General features: G+C 45.0%; 1 protein-coding gene across 17 annotated transcripts in view; it reads right to left on the bottom strand.

Annotated features, from left to right (window-relative positions):
* Positions 1 to 20,786, bottom strand: part of LRATD2 (LRAT domain containing 2) — a 338,474-nt gene extending 317,688 nt beyond the window's left edge. For 14 of the 17 annotated variants that reach the window (XR_015725689.1, XR_015725691.1, XR_015725688.1 and 11 more), the window contains exons 1-2: positions 20,336 to 20,785; positions 18,550 to 19,791 (exon numbers count right to left, since the gene is read on the bottom strand). Coding sequence is in view for 1 of the 17 variants with exons in the window: in XM_087864623.1 (XP_087720749.1) it covers positions 18,751 to 19,695 (945 nt within the window). In the remaining 16 variants the exon portion in view is untranslated. The other 3 variants (XR_015725702.1, XM_087864623.1, XR_015725701.1) reach the window with 3 other exon arrangements.

The following is a 20,786-nucleotide window of genomic DNA, read 5'->3' as shown; positions in this document are numbered from 1 at the left end:
TTGTTCTCTCCAAAAAAGATATGCTGGAATCTTAACCCTCAGTATCTCAGAATGGGACTTTATTTGGAAATAGAGTCATTGTAAATATAATTAGTTAAGATGAGTTCCAACTACAGTAAGGTAGGCCCTTCCTCTAATATGACCAGTGTCCTTATAAGAATATAACTAAGTGGTGACAGTGACACAGGGGGAGAATGCCATGTCATGACAGAGGTGGAGATCAGAATTATGCTACCACAAGCCAAGGAATGCCTGTGAAAAGGCAAGGAAGAACATCCCTCAGAGACTTTTAAGAGAGTCTGGCCCTGTGAAGATCTTGACTTTAGACCTTCTAGCCTTCAAAACGGTGGAAGAATAGATTTCTACTGTTTTAAGCCACCCAGTGTGTGGTATTTTGTCATGGCAGCCCTAGGAAACTAACGCACATGCGAAGCTCTTAGAACAACACCTGGCATGCGATAACTCCATAACTCATGTTATAATTAGTCTAGGTGTTTTTCCTTGTTGTTTGTGTTAATTTTAAAACAATTTTATAAGTTAGGTGATTAGTCTGCTTGGGCTATCATATCAAAATACCAGAGACTGGGTGGTTTAAGCAATGGAAACTTATTTCTCACAGTTCTGGAAGCTAGAAGTCCAAGATCAGGGTGCCAGTATGGTCAGGTCCTGGTGAGGACTCTCCCCTTGGCTTCTAGACATCCACCTTCTTGCTGTGTGATCACATGGTAGAGAGAGGAGAGCAAGCTCTCTGGTGTCTCTTTTTCTTCTTTTTTTTCATTTTTATTTATTTGAGAGAGAGCAAGCTAGAGAGAGAGCATGACCTGGGCGGGAGGGGGGGGCAGAAGGAGAAGAGACTCCCCACTCAATGGGGAGCCCAACCCTGGGCTCAATCCCTGGACCCCAAGATCATGACCTGAGCTGAAGGCAGACCCTTAACCAACTGAGCCACCCATGCACCGCTCTGGTGTCTCTACTTATGAGGATGCTAATCCCATCATGGAGGCTTTACCCTCATGACCTCATCTAAACCTAATTACCTCTTAAAGGCCCACCCTCCAGACAGCATCACATTGTGGGGTAGGTCTTCAACATATGAATTTTGGGGAACACAATTCAGTCCAGAGCCGTAGGTACTACTACCTCTGCTTTATGGGTATGAAAATGGAGTCTCAGTGAAATTATAATGCAAGGAAAAGTATAAAAGGATAATGGTACTAAAAGGAGAAGATTCTAGTAAACATGTAACTTCCTCATGGGCATTTTCACACATAGCCATGTGTGTTACATAGCATCAGTGATGTTACAGTCCCTGGACTCAGAGAGCCTAAGTTCAATTCCACCTTCTGCCATTCATGAACTCTGGGACCTTGGGAAAGTTACTTAACTGCTCGGAGTCTCAATATCCTTACCTGCATAGGGGACAATGCCTAATGCCATGGAGTATGTCTGAGCACTAAATGACAAATACATGTTAACAGTGCTCCATATGATTTCTGAATTTTTGTTTCTGGATAAAATCTAAGACACTGATAGATTTGCGAATGTTGTACCACCCTTGCATCCCAGGGATGAATCCCACTTGGTCATGATGGATAATCCTTTTAATGTACAGTTGGATTCTATTAGCCAGGATCTTGTTGATGATTTTGGTGTCCATATTCATTAGGGAAATTGGTCTATAATTCTCCTTTTTGTTGGGGTCTTTGCCTGGTTTGGGGATCAAGGGAATATTGGCCTCATAGAATGAGTTTGGTAGCTTTCCTTCTGTTTCTATTTTTGAAATAGCTTTAGGAGAACATGTATTATTTCTTCTTTGAATGTTTGGTAGAATTCCCCAGGAAAACTGTCCGGGCCTGGAGTTTTATTTTTTGGAAGGTTGTTTATCACTGACTCAATCTCTTCATAATTAATTGGCCTATTTAAAAAATCAATTTCTTCCTGTTTCAGTCTTGGTAGTTTATGGGTTTCCAGGAAGGCCTCCATCTCTTCCAGATTGCTTAATTTATTGGCATAAAGCTGTTGATAAAAGTTTCTAATAATCCTTCCAATTTCATTGGTGTTGGTTGTGACCTCTCCTTTTTCATTCATAATTTTATTAATTTGGGTTCTTTCTCTATTCTTTTGGATAAGTCTTGCCAGAGGTCTGTCAATTTTATTAATTCTCTCAAAGAACCACCTTCTAGTTCTGTTGATCTGCTCTACTGTACTCCTGGTTTCTAATTAATTGATTTCTGCTCTAATCTTGGTCAACTGCTTCCTCGTGCGTGGATTAGGCCTGTCCCTCTGTTGCTGTTCCAGCTTCTTGAGGTGAGAATATAAAAACTGCATTTTAGATTTTTTTATTCTTTTGAGTAAGGCTTGGATGGCTATGTATTTCCCCCTTAGGACTGCCTTTGCAGTATCCCATAGGTTTTGGACTGTTGTGTTTTCATTCTGGTTGGTCTCCATAAATTGTTTAAATGGCCAACAGACACATGAAAAAATGTTCAAAATCATTAGCCATCAGGGAAATTCAAATCAAAACCACACTAAGATACCACCTTACACCAGTTAGAATGGCAAAAATTAACAAGGCAGGAAACAGCAATTGCTGGAGAGGATGTGGTGAAAGGGGATCCCTCCTACATTATTGGTGGGAATGCAGGTTGGTGCAGCCACTCTGGAAACGTGTGGAGGTCCCTTAAAAAGTTAAAAATTGAGCTACCCTATGATCCAGCCGTTGCAATACTGGGTATTTACCCCAAAGACACAGACGTAGTGAAGAGAAGGGCCATATGCACCCCAATGTTCATAGCAGCATTGTCCACAATAGCCAAATCGTGGAAGGAACCGAGATGCCCTTCAACAGATGACTGGATTAAGAAGCTATGGTCCATATATACGATGGAATATTACTCAGCTATCAGAAAGAACGAGTTCTCAACATTTGCTGCAACATGGACGGCACTGGAGGAGATAATGCTAAGTGAAATAAGTCAAGCAGAGAAAGACAATTATCAGATGATTTCTCTCATCTATGGAACATAAGAACTAGGAAGATCGGCAGGGGAAGAAAGGGATAAAGAAAGGGGGTAATCAGAAGGGGGAATGAAGCATGAGAGACTATGGACTCTGAGAAACAAACTGAGGGCTTCGGAGGGGAGAAGGGTGGGGGAATGGGATAGGCTGGTGACGGGTAGTAAGGAGGGCACGTATTGCATGGTGCACTGGGTGTTATACGCAACTAATGAATCATCGAACTTTACATCAGAAACTAGGGATGTACTGTATGGTGACTAACATAATAAAAAAACTTTAAAAAAAAAAAGAGTGTTCCAAAGTGCCTGGCACAAAGCAGACATCAAATAAAAGTTCAAACTTCAAAGATAAATATACAAAGATGGTTGATGTAGCTGTGATTGTTAGAACAGACGTGGACAACTTCAATACCCAACAATGAACTACATAAACTATGATTCATTCTCATAAAGAGATACTATTCAGGCGTAAAACAGAATAAGAGAGATTTATGTTGACCTACTGGGTTCTTTTCCTGTCCCTATCTGTTGTGTGACTTTAGGCAAGTGATTTAACTGCTCTGGGCCTCAGTTTCCCCATCTAAACTATGAAAATAAAAGCAGTACCTATTTCCCAGAGGGTTACATGGCATACAGTCCGGACAAGATACTAAAAATCTTCCCAGGCACATAGCAAGCACCTGATAAATATTAGCCATTATTATATTACGATTCCATTTGTATGGAAGGAAGGAAGGCTAATTGGTTAATATCTGGAAAAAGGTAAAAGAATCTGCTATTAACTGTTATTTCTGGGGAGTAGGAGGGAGAAGGTCTTCAGCTTTCCCTTTACCCTTTGGGTACCACTGGAAACAAACCAACCCAAGTTATTAGCTCTCCTCCTTCCCTCTTTCTCACATAATGAAGAGTAGACCAAATGGTAGCTGAGCACTTTCTTCTCCTGCCAGCCAGGGCTGTTCTTCAGCCAGGACACACGAGTACATCAGCTTAAAGATTGCCATTCTGGTGGGTAGATAGCCTCCTTGCCCTCTATGAACCAAGAAGTAAGCATGAACTCCTTGCCTGCTGGGGGCCTCCGTGAACCTCTGGGAGGCTGATTCACCATGACTCTGGTTTCTTTCGGTCCATGTAGTCCAACTTAGTAAATACCTTGACTTAACTCTTGGTACTAGGCACTGAGCTCAGTGCTGCGCACCCATTGTATCTGACTCTAGATAAGTCTTCAAGGTACTTACTCTCATTTTCCCAATGATGAAATGCAGATTACTTATATATAACTGGCCCAATAGCCCATAGCTCATCAGAGAGTCTCTCTGGCTCCCAAGGCCATGCTCCTTTCATTGGGTCTTTGCTTTCACTGGCTCACATTCCCTCTCTAAAAATATTCCTATGTTCTGACTCAACGAGTTATTTTCAAAAAGTCAGTTTTACCAGCTTTGTAGTTCTGGCTTGTCCCAACTGGTTCAGCAGTTTCAAGAGAAGAGCAGAATTTTCAACTCTGTGAATAATTAACAGGCTGAGTTTGATCTCTGGCCTAAGACTGACCACTTAACTTGATTATTTGCAGTGAACAAAAAGACAAGGAAAACTTCAGTAGATCAGCACTTTTTCCATGACTGGAGAGATAGGGGAGCCAGAAGGATCATTTTCACTCCGTTCCCCCTCTAGGAGATGAAGTCCCCTACCCAAGGTCACAGGTACTTGGGGACTGGGACTGTTCCTCGGGGACTGGGCAAGGTTTTGGAAATTAAATAGTCTCAGGTTTAAGTCATAATCAGTTGTGTGACATTGAACAAAGTTACTCCCACCATCCCTCAACTTCCTTCGTCATTTGTAAATGGGGGTGATAGTATTTATAGGCATTTAAGCTAATATTCTGCTGAGATATTAACATTTTTCAACAGTCATCAACCCATCAAAGTGCTGCACATAGAGCAGCACCCAAGTGCTGGAGGCATGTACCTATTAAAATTAGTCTGTGGGGATGTAACAGGGGCCCCAGGGCAGTGGCCAGGTGAACAGGAAGGTGGGGGTGCTGTGGTGGTGAGGGGTGGGTTCTGGGGAAGCAGCTATTTACTGACTGCTATGGAAGTGTTTCAAGATTTTAACATTTGCTATGGACTGTTCATGGCTACAGGATGAATAGGGGTCCTTTGCAATGGGAGTTTGCATTTCTAGGGGAATTTACTCTGTGGTTCGTACTCTGGCTAAACTTACATGATTCCACACAATCTTCACAAAGACTCTCGAAAGTGCTACCTCAGGCCCATGCTTTCAATGAGGAAAATGCCTCTCTGAAAGTTATAATAGCCAGTAAGTGGTAGACCAGTGATCTGAGTTCACACTGACCCATGGCAGAGCCAGCCTCACACCTGCGATGGGAGAGAGTGGGAAATCCTGGGCAATAGCACAAAACTGAAGTTGAGAACATGGGGAGGAAGGACAAGTAAGAGAGCTGGGCTGGAGGACACTTCAAATGAGAAATAACAAATCTGGTAGACATGCAGAGTCCGTGGACAAAATTGACATTAAAAACATGTGTTCCACCTGCACTTTGCAAATGGTATAAAATGTTGACAAAAGATGAATCTGCATCAGGGGTAGATGGAGGTTCTTCTGTACTGTGCTTATTCAAGCAACTGAAATTATGCCCAAATATTAAGTTCAAGTAAAAACAAAAATAAATCACAGCCCTTTGCACACAGGGCTTCATCTTCCCTCAGCTCTTGGTCATCTCTCAGTTGGATTGTCCGGTTTCTTGCCTTCATCAACTCAGTTTTCAAAGTCCAGGGGCCACTAAAGAAGACGGAGGTGGAATGTTCCACCTCATCAACTTTCAGCAGCACTGAAGAAATCTGAAGAGAAGTTTTTTGTGATTGTGTGGCTTGGAAATGCTTGCAAACGAGAATGAGTGTAACCACTGCGAGCACCTGCTACGTAGCAGGAAGAGCACTGGCCTGGGAGTCCGAGAACTGTGGTTTGAATCTTGTTTGGCCCATTTCACAGTTCAGCAATCTTGGATGAATCATGACTTCATATGAAAATGAGAATCACAGTGGCAACCTCCCTGCTTCTGCTGGAGATGAAATGAAATACCATTTGTAAGGTTCCAACCACGGGGTTTGGAATATAGTATGTGCTCAGTAAACATTTTATTTCCTTTTCTCAGAGGCTCCATTTCTACACCTATTCAAGGAGAATGGTAATAATATCTTAAGAAGAGGGTGCAGAGATTTAATTCAATACCTGTGAAACACGCTTTGACATGAGCAACGTTACCAACACGCTAAATTACTGTTGTCATTGCTGGAAGGAGTTGATGAACTCTTGTCCCTAACTACATCTCACAGTTGAATGTCTCATTCTATCTTTATTGCTTTCAAGTGTCTTCTGATTCTTGAATCTGAATCTTCCAACAAGACTACTGAAGCATTATATATGCCTCTGAACACAATTCACATCTCCCCATCATGCCCAGCCCAGCCCAGGGCTGTGGAAACTCCAAACACGTGGTGAACACTGGGCATTTCTGAAGCAAAAGCTAAGGAGGTGACAGGCATTAAAACGAAATGTTTGTCTAAAGTGAACTGTAAAGTGGTGAAACCAAGAGGCTCGGGATATTTTCTTCCCTTACCAGTGACTCATCAACTTTAGGATTTTGACTGGCCAGAAAACATTAGGGTGTGGATAACTTTGGGGGGCCATGATTCTGCATCATCTTACTAGATGATATCACGGTACAGTTACGGATTGTTTGGTGAAATTTAGTTTCAGATATCAGTGTATACCCACATATATACACACGCATACAAATAGGTAGGCATTTAGTTGTGATACACAGTTCATTTCTTATTGTGGGTCAGTAGCCAGTGTCTGAAAATGCTTCTCTAAAGCAAGGAGGAAAAACCTTGGTGTGTTTAGGGGAAAAAAAATAGGCCTGTGAGGCTGGAATATAGCTGTAAGAGGGGGTGATAAGAACTGAAGTTGGCAGCATTAAGCAGAGGCCAGATCGTGCAGGCCAACAGGCCACGGTAAAGAACTTAGATCTCATTCTAAGCCCACTGGATGCCACTAAAGGGTGTAAACCCGCATGTCACACACTCTGATCAACATTTTTAAAAGAAGGGTAATTTTGGATACCTTTTACGTTACCTTTCTCCTGTTCGCTCAAGTTCACAGATTGGACTCGAGAATTCCCCAGGCTGACCCCAAAACCAAGTGCTTTGGAGAGAATTAGAATGCTTGGAATAGAATAAAACTAGTAAACCACTGATTTGAATTCTTGGAGATACCAGGAAGACTAGCTCAGGTGGTAAAAAATAAAACTCCCACAGAAATACAAACAATAACGTAACTATTTTTCACCTATAAGTAAGCAAATATTTTCAAACAGCTTCACTGCAATTGGCACAATGTTTTAGAGACGGTCACACGGTCGTTCCTATCAAAATCTAAATTTTGCAGGGGTGCCTGTGTGGCTCAGTTGATTAAGCATCTGACTCTTGATTTCGGCTCAGGTCATAATCTCAGGGTAGTGAGACTGAGCCCCGGTGGGGCTCTGCACTGGGCATAGAGCCTGCTTGAGATTCTCTTTCTCCCTCTGCCCTCTTCACCCCTCCCCCTCAAAAAAATTAAAAATAAAAAAACCCTCTAAATTTTGCTTAGTCTTTAATCCAGAAATTTCACTTCAATGACTATATCCTTTAGAAATACTCTCATACATGCCAAAAACAGGTATAACAAAAGTGTGGTATCATTTATAATTAGGAAAAACTGGATATAGTTGAAATGAGCCTCAATTTAAAAAACGCATAAATAAGAAACAGAAGATTTTTACTATTAAGTACTAAACAACTGTACTAAAAAGAATGTTCTAGACACTTTCTGTAATAATATGAAGAAGGTCTGGGTTTATTAATGAGTAAAAAAAAGGAGCATCACAGTAATATGGGTAGCATGATCTAATTTAAAAACACTGGGAAAAATACATGCACCTAAGCATGTCTGAATGTTCATAGAAAAAAATCGAGAAGGAACACGCAGCACGCCTAACACTGATAACCCTTGGTTACAGGTGGAACAAGGTGAAAGAAGGCAATGGAAAATGTCCTTTCTTTTACTTTATACACGTTGGTATTTGAACTTCTTTTAAGCATATATTATTTTTGAACTGTAAGAAAAAAGTAATAAAATTATATTAATAAAATATATTCATAGGCTGAAAGGGCAGGCAGAGAGAGGCACTAACCAGAAGGTAATAAAACAGTTAGAGCTTTAAGATGATAGGATGGTATCAATGCCTGAGTTTCACCTCCTAATTGTCAGGTTGGGGAGAAACTAAAGATTCAGATGAAATGATGCAGTTAGCGTGTGTGTGTGTGTGTGTGTGTGTGTGTGTGTGCACGCACATATATTTATGATTTTTCTCCAAACACCTGGAGACAGTTTTTAACCATTACAAAACCAAATGTCACATCATCTCTGGCCATCTTAACTTGGTTAAGTTTCTTTGGCTTAACCTGCTCCAATCTGCAATTGACCTGTGAGATTTTGGGGAGTCATGAACACAGGGCAAAAGTGAAAAAGGGAAAATGGCTAGTCATACTAGTCATAGCAACCAATCCCTGAGTAGGTAACTTCCTGCCAGGACTACTTCTGAGTGATTTATGTATATCACCAACTCCAAAACCCTGCAGGGTAGGTAACACCTCATTCCCGCTTTACAAACGAATACACTATGGCCTCCCAAGCCAGGCGAGGGCGTCTGGCCCAGTAACACAGAAAGGGAGGTGCAGAGCTGACAACCCGGGCCTGACTCCAATGGCAGGCAATGCTTTCCACAGTGCCTCTAGGCTCCCTCAAACACAGAGGAAGCAGCCTCAATCCCAACGTATTGGAGCTGCTTGGCTATGCCTGAAGTCAGCTGGATGATGGTGCTAAAGAGAACAGAACACTTCTAATGCAGTGAAATTATCCTTTCAGAGTTTTTGATAATGTGCCCTAGTTGGCTGAGATCTGTATCAGCACTATGAGAAAGAAAAAAAGAGGAATTACTAAGCAATTTATAGTAGTTGTTCTCAGGTCCCCCCTGCCCCCCACCAGCCACATACAGAGACAGATGTGTGTTTTGCTCTCAAAATAAAGGGCTGATGAGTTGGAAGCAGGATTACTTTAGAATCTTCCTCTGATAAGACCTCCTCCTATCTGCTTAACTTTGCCTGGGAAGGCTATTCTGGACCCTTCCCTTCCCCACCACGTGGGGTTAGCTGCCAACACCTCCAGCCCTCACCGGTGTTACCCTAATGCCTGGAGCCTGCCAGTTCTCCAACAACACAACTTCATCAGAGGTTTTGCACTTACTCTGTGCCTGTCTTGCTCAGCAGAATGTGGGTAGGCCCCTGGAGCACAGGGACCGCACAATAGTCCTCTTTCTGGCCCCAGCGGGTAGCACATTGTCTGGTTGGCATCAATACATACTTAAAGAATGATTGAACACAATTCTAGCCAGACACATCATTTGGAACGGCAAAGAAAACAGAAGGGCCCTGCAGAGAAGTGCCTCTTAAGTTTTGATAAGAGCGGCTAAAAATAGTCCAATTCCTAGCTTGGGAGAGAAAGAAATGAAGAAGGAGATGTATCCGGCGTACAACTATTCTGTGATACTATAATGGTGGATCCATTTTTCGAAAGGATAGAAGGCACAACACAAAGAGTGAAACCTAATGTAAGTATGGTTGATAACGATGTGTCAGGGTTGGTTCATCCAGTGTGACAATGTGCCACACTGACAGGCATGCTGACCCTAGGGGAGGCTGTGTGGTTGGGAGAGGGGGTATGTGGGAATCTGCGCTTTCCACTCAATTTGGCTGTGAACCTAAAACTGCTTTAAAAAATAAAGTCTACTACTTTTTTTTTAAGTACTAAAATAGATGTCAGCACAAAGAACTGCCACCGTTTGATGCTTTATGGCTTTATGAACAACCTTGCTCTTACTGAAATATAAAAAGAAATAGACCCCATTAGAATAAAGTAGAATAAATCATGCATATCCATTGCGATACAAGAGAATTCTCTCCATGGGCTTTGTTGTATTGGCCAACAGTACAGCCAGGTAGCAAAGAGAAATGTACCCTAGTATCAAGAAAAAAAAAAAAAAAAAAGAAAGAAAGAAAGAAAAAGAAAGAAAATCAGTGTTTGAAAAGCAAAATTAAACACTTAAAAACAGAACAACAAAAAAACAATGAAATACTTTTTCCAGAGGAAATACCATTTCCAAAGAAGATACACATTAATTTACTCTTATCACCTTTTTCCTCATCCATGGCCCAGATTTGGTTTCTAATATTAAAGATTGTGACAAAATTTGCCAGTTCAAAAAATTTTTGTGTGTGTATAGTCCTTACTTTTCACAATAAAAGCACTCCCTGAAATTCAATCATCTTACTGTTACTTTTTTACATTTACAAATTAATCTTTTACATGAATGAGGTTTAGGGCTATAGCCAAGGAATAAGTATTAATTAGTATTAATTGGTTATAATTAAGTATAGCAACTAGCAACTTCTAGAACCATCTCAAAGGATAAGTTGCGCTTGGAATCTTGTCACGGACCCCTGCTGGAGTTGGGTACTCCGCACACAGAAATTTTAGATTCAGGGTCCTAGTTGGTAAAGGGACTTGCTCAAGGTCATATATCATATTGCAGCCACACCATTTGTAGCAGAGCCCATATGGCCCCCATGCCACAATTTAGTGCTCCATGATGCACTTGATTTACATTATCTCATAAACCAAAGAACAGCCCTATGGACTAGACAGTCCTAATAGATGCAATTTTTTATATAAGTCAAGGAGGCTTAAAGAAGTTACTAACTTGCCTGATGTCACACAGCAGGTCAGGGGCTGGAGCCGAACATGCGAGCTGTACGCAGCCTGAAGGGGTAAGGGGAGTGACAAAAGCACAGACAGAAGAGGGGCAGTTTGAGTAGGGATTGTCACAATGCCCAGCCACCCAAGGGCGGAGGTAATCAGGGGATGGTCAACATTCACCCAAGGCTTGTTATTGTTACTCATAATACAGAGTTGCTTCTCCTCTTTCTGCCTCTTTTTGCCTCAAGGGTTACTGCCTCTGGAGTTGTGGCTACAAGAGTGAAAATCTACCTGCCTCTCAGATAACTCTGCCTGCCAAAAATTGGAGCAGAATAAGGTTGTCTGTATTCTCCTCCAGTATGGAGAAGGGAGGGGCAGCCAAAGGTAGGTGTGGCCAGATGATCTTTCCAGGGAGAAATCCTAGCCTGGGGCTTTGGAGTCCAGCATTCCTGTTCCAGGCTAGATACTGTGGCTTATTAGCTTTGTGACCAGGGACAAATAGCTTCATTTCTCTAAACCTATGTCCTCAACTATAAAACAAAGCTATCGGGGCGCCTGGGTGGCACAGCGGTTAAGCGTCTGCCTTCAGCTCAGGGCGTGATCCCAGCGTTCTGGGATCGAGTCCCACATCAGGCTCCTCCGTTATGAGCCTGCTTCTTCCTCTCCCACTCCCCCTGCTTGTGTTCCCTCTCTCGCTGGCTGTCTCTGTCAAATAAATAAATAAAATCTTTTAAAAAATAAATAAATAAATAAATAAAACAAAGCTATCGGCAGCTGTCCAGAAAGGCCATTGTGATGATTAACATTAGACGGGATGGCAAGGCGACCTCATCAGTGTTAATATTATCTATCACTTCTAATTCCCCCTCAGGTCTCCACCATCTAGTACCTTAAAAGTTCTTAGGAAATATTTGTTGAATAAAATATTATAAACAAGTTAAGCAGTTTATCTACTAAAGATCAAAGCCCAAGAAACATTTCTTTCTTTTTTTTTTTTTTTTAAGATTTCATTCATTTTTTTTTAACAGACTGAGACACAGTGAGAGAGGGAACACCAGCAGGGAGAGTGGGAGAGGGAGAAGCAGGCTTCCTGCTGAGCGGGGAGCCCGATGTGGGACTCGATCCCAGGACCCTGGGATCATGACCTGAGCCGAAGGCAGGTGCTTAACAACTAAGCCACCCAGGTGCCCCCCAAGAAACATTTCAAACTCTCCAGCAGTGGCTACCCAATGGAAGTACTAACAAGAGTTATTTTTTTATCTTACCAGCTTCTCGTAGCTAGCTAAAAAATCTCCAGAACTAAAGGGAAGACCTCTCTCCCCCAGACAGAAACTTCATTTTGAATAAGGCTTTTGAATACCTATAATACCCTAGATCCTCTCTAGTCAATCATAATAGCTATTGATCTGGGCTTTATGTGCATTGTTTCATTCTGTGCTCACAACAACCATTTAAAGCAGATATTATTTTAGTCTGATTATATTCTTACATACATTATATATTATTTTGCAAGTACAACTGAAATTCAAGAGAGTTCAGTGATTTTGACCTATGTCATAAATCACATTGTACAGAAGATAAAATAAAGCTTCCAAGCAGGTATTTAACTTCTCCCAAGGTGACCAGCTTAACAGTAAGCAGAGCCCAGAGTAGAGAAATCCAGGGAGTTTGACTGTGAAGACTTAACCACTACTCAGTTCTTCGTGCCTGGGTCAGACCCTCTATCTCCAGTTTAGCCTAACTGCTGAGAATCCTCAGTTATGAGGTTAAAATGAATGCACTATCAAGGTCATCAAACCTTGGTAGCTAAATATATTGTTGTACAAGTGTCCCCCCAAAAAGTAGCAAAGCTCATCTTTTGAGTCACCGATGGCCACCCTTGACAAGGGACCAAAGTCTATATTCTAGCAGTGGTCTGTGTTGGCCAATTGAACAAAATAATGTCTTCTGCAATTGTGACTCCAAGACCATGGCATGAAGGCTGTCAGACTTATGCTGCTTTCCCTCTGTTCCCTCCAGCCTGACCTGTGCCACTTCTCTCGACTGCAACAGGCAGAGGCCTGAATTCCCACTCTACTTCAAAACCTGGCTGGCAATGGAGTTCTGGGAGAGGCAGGACAGGGTCACTCCCTTTCTCCCCCTGTTCCATCCATCCTAAAACCACTGCTGCCTCACCCTCTTCAAACCATAGAGGTGGCAACCCCTTGAGATGACCAGAGGGCTTTCCACTCTGGCAAAGCCACCCCCAGATTCATTCACTCACTCCAATGTGGAGTGAAGGTCTCTCTGCCAGGGCTTACTGGAATTATGAAGCAAAGGCATTTTGAGGGCACTCCATGGTTTCATTTACTCCCCAGCATTCCTCCCTGAATTAATTAATTCCTCCCTGAATTAATGTAAGCTGTGCCCACTCTGTGCCCAACTTTCTCCTCTACCTCTTCCAGAGTTGAGCATAAATGCTTCCTCAGGGAAGCCCTTACCAACTCATTGATGGAGAGATCCTCTCCTGCACACCCTGTAGGTTTCCATCTATTGCAATTAAACTCCTTATCGTGAATTCCTTTTTTGGCAAGTAGTGACCTGCCTTACCTGTTAGCATGTGACACTGAGGACAGAAACTATGGATCTGGTCTATCTTTTTATCTTAGGCACTGGGAATTTAGAAGCCTCCCAGTTAAGCACTTCGTGAATATTAATTTTATTAGTTACATCCTTTTTGCCACCATCTGTGCCTTCAGAATTTTGGTCTAATTCTCCCATGGGAGTACTCCAATTAAACCTAGGCCCATCTGTTTTATTTGAAGACCTACCAACCACTGGCACTTTTGAGAGCCACCTCTATTATCATCTGTCCTCTACAGAGGAGTGAAATTGATTTGCCCTGAGAAACAAACTCTGGGGCAGGGACTCTCAATGGGTTTGCTTGTAATCTCTGTATGTTCTAATACCTAAGCTACAACTCAGCCTCCTCTGGTCCTTCCTAAATACCTAGTAGTATCTTGCTGTGCTTGCAAATACACACCAATCATTCTTGCATATACTCTGCAGATAAAATGGCTGTATTTGTTCAATAAGCAGTTTCCCCAGTTAATTCAGTAAAAGGAAATAAAAGCCCTTCTGCACATATTCTGGGTCTGCTCATTTTGCAGGTCCTTTTAAATGCTACCAAACATGTCATTTTCCTACATTAAGCAAGCTCAGTCCACTTAGAAGAAATGGGAACAGCAGCCTACACCAAGATCACCCAAGAATAAATGCACATTCTGTATAAGGCTCCCTCCCTTTACTTTCTTGTGCAAGAACCATGATAAATTAAGGACTCCCACTCTAGGGATAGATGGCTTCCCTGCTGCTGAGCTCCCGAACACCTTCGGCATTCCCATTCCAGGCTCTTCCTATTTAAAATTCTCTTAAGAGCCTATTGACAAAGACCAGGGCCTTGAGCCTCACAGGACTGGGGCAGTGGCTTCAGCTGCTGGCCGAAGGAGTGCTGGTGGCCTTCCACACACCAGTCCCAAATGCCACATCTCCATCCCTCATTATGCCAACAGTGCCATGTGGCCATATTTGTCCGTTTTCTGTAATTCAATTACCCAGTGAGCGCGTTCCCTTTGTCTGACACCAAAATCACCCAAGACACAACTGATCTTAAAACCAAAACACCCCAGTGTAGATTCTGATATGGGAGCGTGGTGATCAGCAGTGCTTGCATTGATTCTGAAAATCAATGTGCACTGAAAATTTATGTGTATGAGACATTTTTCACGAACACTGAGGGCCTAGGAGCAATGGGTGATTAATTCTCACAGAGCTAATGCAGGGAGGGCTGTCACTAAATGAATTCATCAAAATGTTTACTGAGCAATGTAAAGATGACACACACTGATATAAAACTTGCAGCTTGATTTTTGAACCACATATGGCACAAAGAGGTATACAAGTGGAAAAAAACCAGAAATTCAGTTAACACTAATAGATGGCTTATTGGAAACCTTTATAGCATTTTTCAAAAGGACTGGACAGATTTTATTTTAATAAGACAGTGAGGAGGAAGTGGTTCAAAAGATGTCATCAATCTTTTATTTAACTAAACACTGCCCTTCATTTTGAAGGAAATGATACAATTTCAAATCGGAACTTCCTTCTCAAGAAGTGGTATGAGAACGTAACATTGATTTAACATACATTCTTCAACAAAAATACAGTTTATACAACTCACGAGGAAATAAAATATACATAGAATTTACCATGTTAGTCAATGTAATTCTCCACAGGTCACAAGAATTATAGCTAAGAACAAAATATAGTGAATACTTGAACAAACCAGTCAAGTCTGTAGTTACTGTGATTTAAAAAAAATTTTTTTCACAAATAAAATGTAACTTTCCAAACAAAACCATTCGATGACCATGATCATAGATTTTATTCTAATTTATTTTTTTAAAAAATGGTTAGACAATCACATAATATCAAGAGTCTTCGACACAGTGGATTCCATTTTGTTAAGAAAAAAAAAATAGAAAACAAGTAGTCATTAATTTTTCTTCACTCTCCATAGCATATGTTGTATAAAATTAAAGTTTTGCTTCCAAAAATATGTTTCCATGTGGTTGTCGTGTTGTCTAGTGGTGCTCTTAGGGCCAGAAGCACCGAAGACACGAGAAGGTTAACCACTGAAGTGTCATTTTTCATAAAAACTAAAAATTTCCTTAAAGGTCTTGCGTCAAGTCTTCTGCTATAGGCATTTTAGAGCTATAAAGTCATTTTAAATTACATGTGGAATAAAAGCTACAAAAGGTACGAGTTCTTTTGATACAAAAAGTTGTGTAGCGGACATTGTGGGCTTCTTTGACATACATAAGCAGTCTCAATAAAATATTTGCTCAAATAAGAAAATAGAATTTGTTTCATTACTTTTAGTATTAGTATGTGTTCCAGTCCGGAGTCCTGCTTATCCCTGCCACAGCTTCTGAAGAATGTGAGAATCAAGATTTCTTTCAAAGAACATACATAATTCACAGTACAAAATAGTTCTAAAGTCTTATTCCCAAGGAGTAACAAAAATTATTAAATATATATATATTTTTTAAAGTGCCAGATGTAGCCATAGCCTGGACGCTGATATCTCAGTTATCCGCAACACTGCCACCTTGAGGAAAGAGATGCGCTGATGGATTCCCCCTTTCTTGGAGCCTTCCAGGTTGGTTGGTGCTTTACTTCAGAGCCTTAGAGAGCCCTAAGAAACTTCCAATGGAATCATTCTTCGTATTACACACTTCGCACCTCTGGTAGCCAGTAAAAATGCTTGCAGGACATGAGAAAGCAGTCTCTGGAGTGGATGGATTTCCTTTTCTAGTTCACTTTCAAAAACCTCTTCCCCGAGGCAGAATACTACGACTGGTGTGGATTTTACGAGTTCTTCCTTCAAGTGGAAACTTCCCACAAAAAGCAGTTCCTTTGTGACAACAGACAGTCACTGGTGTACCTCCATGTGACCAATGACATTCACTTTCCAGTGGAGGGCAAAGGAGGTCGACAGAGAGAGAGGAGTGGAAAAGCTAGCTGGCTAGCCAGCCCAGAGCTGTTAGACAGTGCTTTTCTGTTCTTCTCCCCTCTTGCTGTCTGCACACTGGTCTTTCTTCAACTACCGTGTTAAGCATTAAAAAAAACCCAAACCTGTTAGATATGTGAGGCTCTCCTAAACGTCTTTTACCTTGCTTGGCTTTTCCATGAACAAGAGAACATAAACACGAAGCTGGGAGATCATGACACATGAAAACTAGATCCACATTTCCCACAGGTGACTGACATCTCTCCAAAGTCCCAGAGTAGGGCTGCGTGTGGTTCATCTTTAGCAAAGGGAAAGGACCTGCTTGGTGATCCTTGTGGGAACAGGGAACATAGCTAATGCTCCTAAAATTAAATTATTTCACATTGAGGTGCTACGACGGTCTAGGCTTTTAAAAATTATGGCATCAACTTCCAAGTTTGAAAAATGTATACAAGGAAATCCTTCAAGTCTTGTTGCCATGAGTTAGAAATCCCTAGGGAGAAGGCCCAAGGATGGCCACAGCTCTATAGGGCGTTCAAACAGGATTCCATTCCAGCTCTAAGAATTCCTTCACAAAAGGACTTCAGTGTCATCTAAAATGACTCCCAAGAGAAAGGAAAACTTCACTCAACTTTTGAGATGGCATTAGCAATGCCAATCTGCAGCAAAGCAGCACTGTGAAATCAAGGGCACGCATCATCCAAGTGCTCACGTGAATACAAGAGACGGGCTGTGAAGATTTCTAGAAGCCCCACAGTACAGCCAACAGGATCAGCGACAGATCCTTAGAGTAGGGGCCAGCCTGCTGCCGACAGATCTCACAACCACCAACCTGTGCCTTAGGACTGTCACCAGATTCGGTGCTGACTACACCAGGTGGCATTTTATTTGTGATGGCTGTCACCCCTCTTAATTGCGAAATCACCCGGGGGGGGGGTTCTCCAAAGAACAAAGAGCCTGCTGCAATATAACAAGACTTCGCCTCTTGATTAAATCACATCAGGTGTGGCTAGCAGAACAAACACCTTATCACTGAATAAACCTCAAGCCTAAGATTTTATCACCCGCAGAACAAAAGTGAGTCAGGGGGATGGGACCATGAGGAGACAAAACAAAACAAAACAAAACAAACAAAAAAAAAAAAACCAAAAAAAAAAAAAAAAAAAAAAAACCCACCAAAAACCAAAACCCCCCCAAAAAACACCACTGGCCCACCACCAAATCCTTACAGTTTACAAAAGGTTACCTTCACTGTTCAGGAAGGGGGTTACGTGATGAGTGGGAAATAAACTAATTTCTGCAGGGCAACCCCCATCTGACTGCTTCTGTAATGGATACTTTACGGGGTGGCACTAGCCAACCCCTGTGTGACCTGCGGATGAACACATCCGAGCAGGTTTAATTAGATCAGAGACACAAAGGGCTATTCCCTCCTTTGATAACAACGTGGCTCCAAGTCCCTACAAAAACAGGCTAGAAACAAAGGCAGCATAACAGAATCCTAATTGAATCCTTCCCCCAGCCGGCCCGCGACAGTGATTTACTTGGAACCTGGGAAGTGGTGGCTGGAGCAGGAGGGAGCCCGAGACTCCACTAGAAGCCAGCTCCAGAAGATGAACTACCTGGGGGTGGGGAGGGGAGGTAGCAAAGTCTTTGTTTTGTAGCCCAAGTTTACACAACTATTTATTACACTTCACAGGGGGCTGCTTGTGTGGCCCGCGGCTCCCAGACCTGGGCCTGGTCTCTTCGGCCTTATACCGCAGGAATCCCCCGAAGTACATCACCCCGCCTCCCACATCCCACACACACCCCTGGGGGTGGGGGTAGCAGATCTGTGGCTCTGCCTGCAGGCAGGGCGCCGCCACAAACCCTCTCAGGCCTCAGTACCGGGCACCCTCCAAGTGCAGGGGAGGAGGGGAAGCGGGGAGGAGGCAATGGCAGCCACTGGTCCTCCGAACTTTCCTCCACCCCCGAGTGCGTAAGAAGGGTAGATTTTGGACCCGGGTCCAGCAAGGCTTAAGTGTCAGGCAAGTCCACCGTTTGGCCCACCTCAGAAAGGAAGACAGATCCAGCGGGGCGTGCAGGAAGTGCCCCCAGCCAAAGTGCTCCTACCTGCTCCCTCTTCCTCCTCCGTCCAAGATAACAAGCCCAAGCCACAGCTGGCTGCGCCCTTCGCCAACTCTCCTTTTTTCCAAATGGCGCAGGAGCCCAGATGGGGCCCGGAAGGTGCTGGAGGAGGGAGTGAGAGGAGGGGGAGGGGGCGGCGGCGGCTGCGAAAGGCTCCCTCTCAGGACTCGGCACTCAGCTCGCCCCTCAGTGCACCGCCGCCTCGCGGGCCTCGTCCTCCCGGCCGGGCGCAGGGGGGCGCCCGGCAGGCGGCGTAGTCCGCGCCGCGTCGATGTCGCCCTCGTCCGGCTCGGCCGGGTGCAGGTGCGTGGCGAGCTCCTGCAGCACCGCCGCGCGCCCGATCTGGTCGTTACGCCGCTTCTCCATGATCAGGTCCTCCAGACTCTGAAACTCGAGCGTGTGGCTGCGCTGCGCCGAGAGCTGGATCTGCAGCCGGTAGGGCTGCTTGCCGATGCGCAGCTCGCCGCCAATCTTGAACTCGCGCTTGCCGTAGCGGCACCAGGCGGCGAAGCTCTCCGAGTTGCGCCAGCTCAGCTCGCGCTCCTTGGCGCCCACGTGTGCCAGCGCGTTCCGCACCACGGCGCCAGGGCTCAGCGGCTTGTAGCGGTACAGGTCGTTCACCACGCGGCCGCGCCGGCCCTGGCTCGCGTCCGTCAGGAAGCTGTTGCTCACCTCCAGCCGGTGCAAGTGCACCACCTGGAAGTTGCCCACGTATACAGCCCAGTGCGGGTACTGCGCCTGCGACACGAACTCCACCAGGTCGCCAGGCCTGCACTTGTTGAGCAGGTTCTCGGGCGTGTAGGTGCTCAGCGCCGCGGAGCCCGGCGCGAAGCTCTTCTGGTAGATGCATTCGTCGCGGTAGAACACGGAACACTCCACCTCGTGCAGCCGCGGGTCATAGGGCTGCGGCGGCGGCAGCGGCGGCCCGTCCCCGCCGTCGGGCAAGCCTTCGCCGCCGCCGCCACCATCCGGCCCCTGGGGCGGCGGCTGCGGCTCCACGTCCTCGTCGTCGTTGGAGAAGATGTAGGAGACCCCGATGCGGGGCCCGTCGTCCCGGTCCACGCCGGTCGGGTCGGCCGTGGGAACTTCCTTATAACTTAGGTGGGTCAGTTTTTCCACCTGGTTACCCATCACGCTGCGGATACACGTTCACACAGCCGAGAGGGGAGAAAGCGAAACCACCACTAGGGTCATTGGCACGGGTCCCCGGACAGGGGTGGAGACCACCTGTTGGGAGAGGAAAGCAAGGAAGCCATGTAGGAGCCCCTCCATGAAAACGACGATTTCTTAAGAGAAGGCGGAAGGGCTGGGGGGCCAAGCACCTGGAGCCATTTTACGGGGAAGCTCGGATACGGTGAGCCTTCCCTCATTTCTCCACCTCTAGGGTCACGGTCGCCGGAGGCCGGGCAACTCTAGCTCTACCCCGCCCCCAGCACTTCACCTCGCCCGGGCAAACGCCCATTGCATCAGCAGCTCCTACCGCTTCCGCCCGCGCCCTACCTGCCAAGCCCAGGCAAGAGGGGGTAAAGAAGAGAAACTTTACTCCAATGCCCTTTTTCTTAACCCTCCTTTCACCGCAGGGCCCTAACTTAGCCCCTGAGACGGCCCCCAAGGCTCCATCCTCGGGGAAACCGGCGAGGATCCTGCAGCTCTGCCCGGGCAGGTGAGCCACCCTACCTGGCTCACCTGCGGCGCTTTCTCCTCCGGTCTCGCCCGCCCCTCCCCCGCGCGCTCGATCGCCCTTTGGTTCGGGTTACCTGCGAAAACTCACCCGCAGAGAGGTGGAGGCCTTGGGGAATTGGCCCTCCCTCCCCCCAGCAGCACCTTGAGACTTCTAGGGTGAGTTTGCAGGTGTGGGATCCGCAATCCCTCCTCTCCAGGCGCGGGTGGCAGCGAGGCTGGGCAGGGGGGAGCGACGCATGTCTTGCCCCCACGGCTACGTAGCGCCCCAAGACTTGAAGGTGGGGAGCAATGCCTGTTTACACCGCACCCCTCCCTCCTGCTGGGGCTGCTGCTCCCCCTCAACCTGCTCTCGGGGGAGGTGGGGCGCTAGAAGGCGGAGAAGGAAGCAGCCTCGCTGCCCGGCGGCGGCAGCTCCCGCTCGGACCCGGCGAGCAACAAGCGCCGGAGCGGGAGGGACGGGATTGTAGATCCGGCTCTGGGCTCCCCGGGCGGGAGCGCAGCCCCTGGCATTTAAAGAGACAGACACTTGCTCCCGGAGC

This window comes from Ursus americanus, chromosome 9, assembly GCF_024610735.1.
Source record: "Ursus americanus isolate L20-20 chromosome 9, mUrsAme1.1.p, whole genome shotgun sequence".
NCBI lineage: Eukaryota > Metazoa > Chordata > Mammalia > Carnivora > Ursidae > Ursus > Ursus americanus.
Note: the sequence above shows the minus strand (reverse complement) of the source record. Positions and strands in the feature narration are given on the sequence as shown.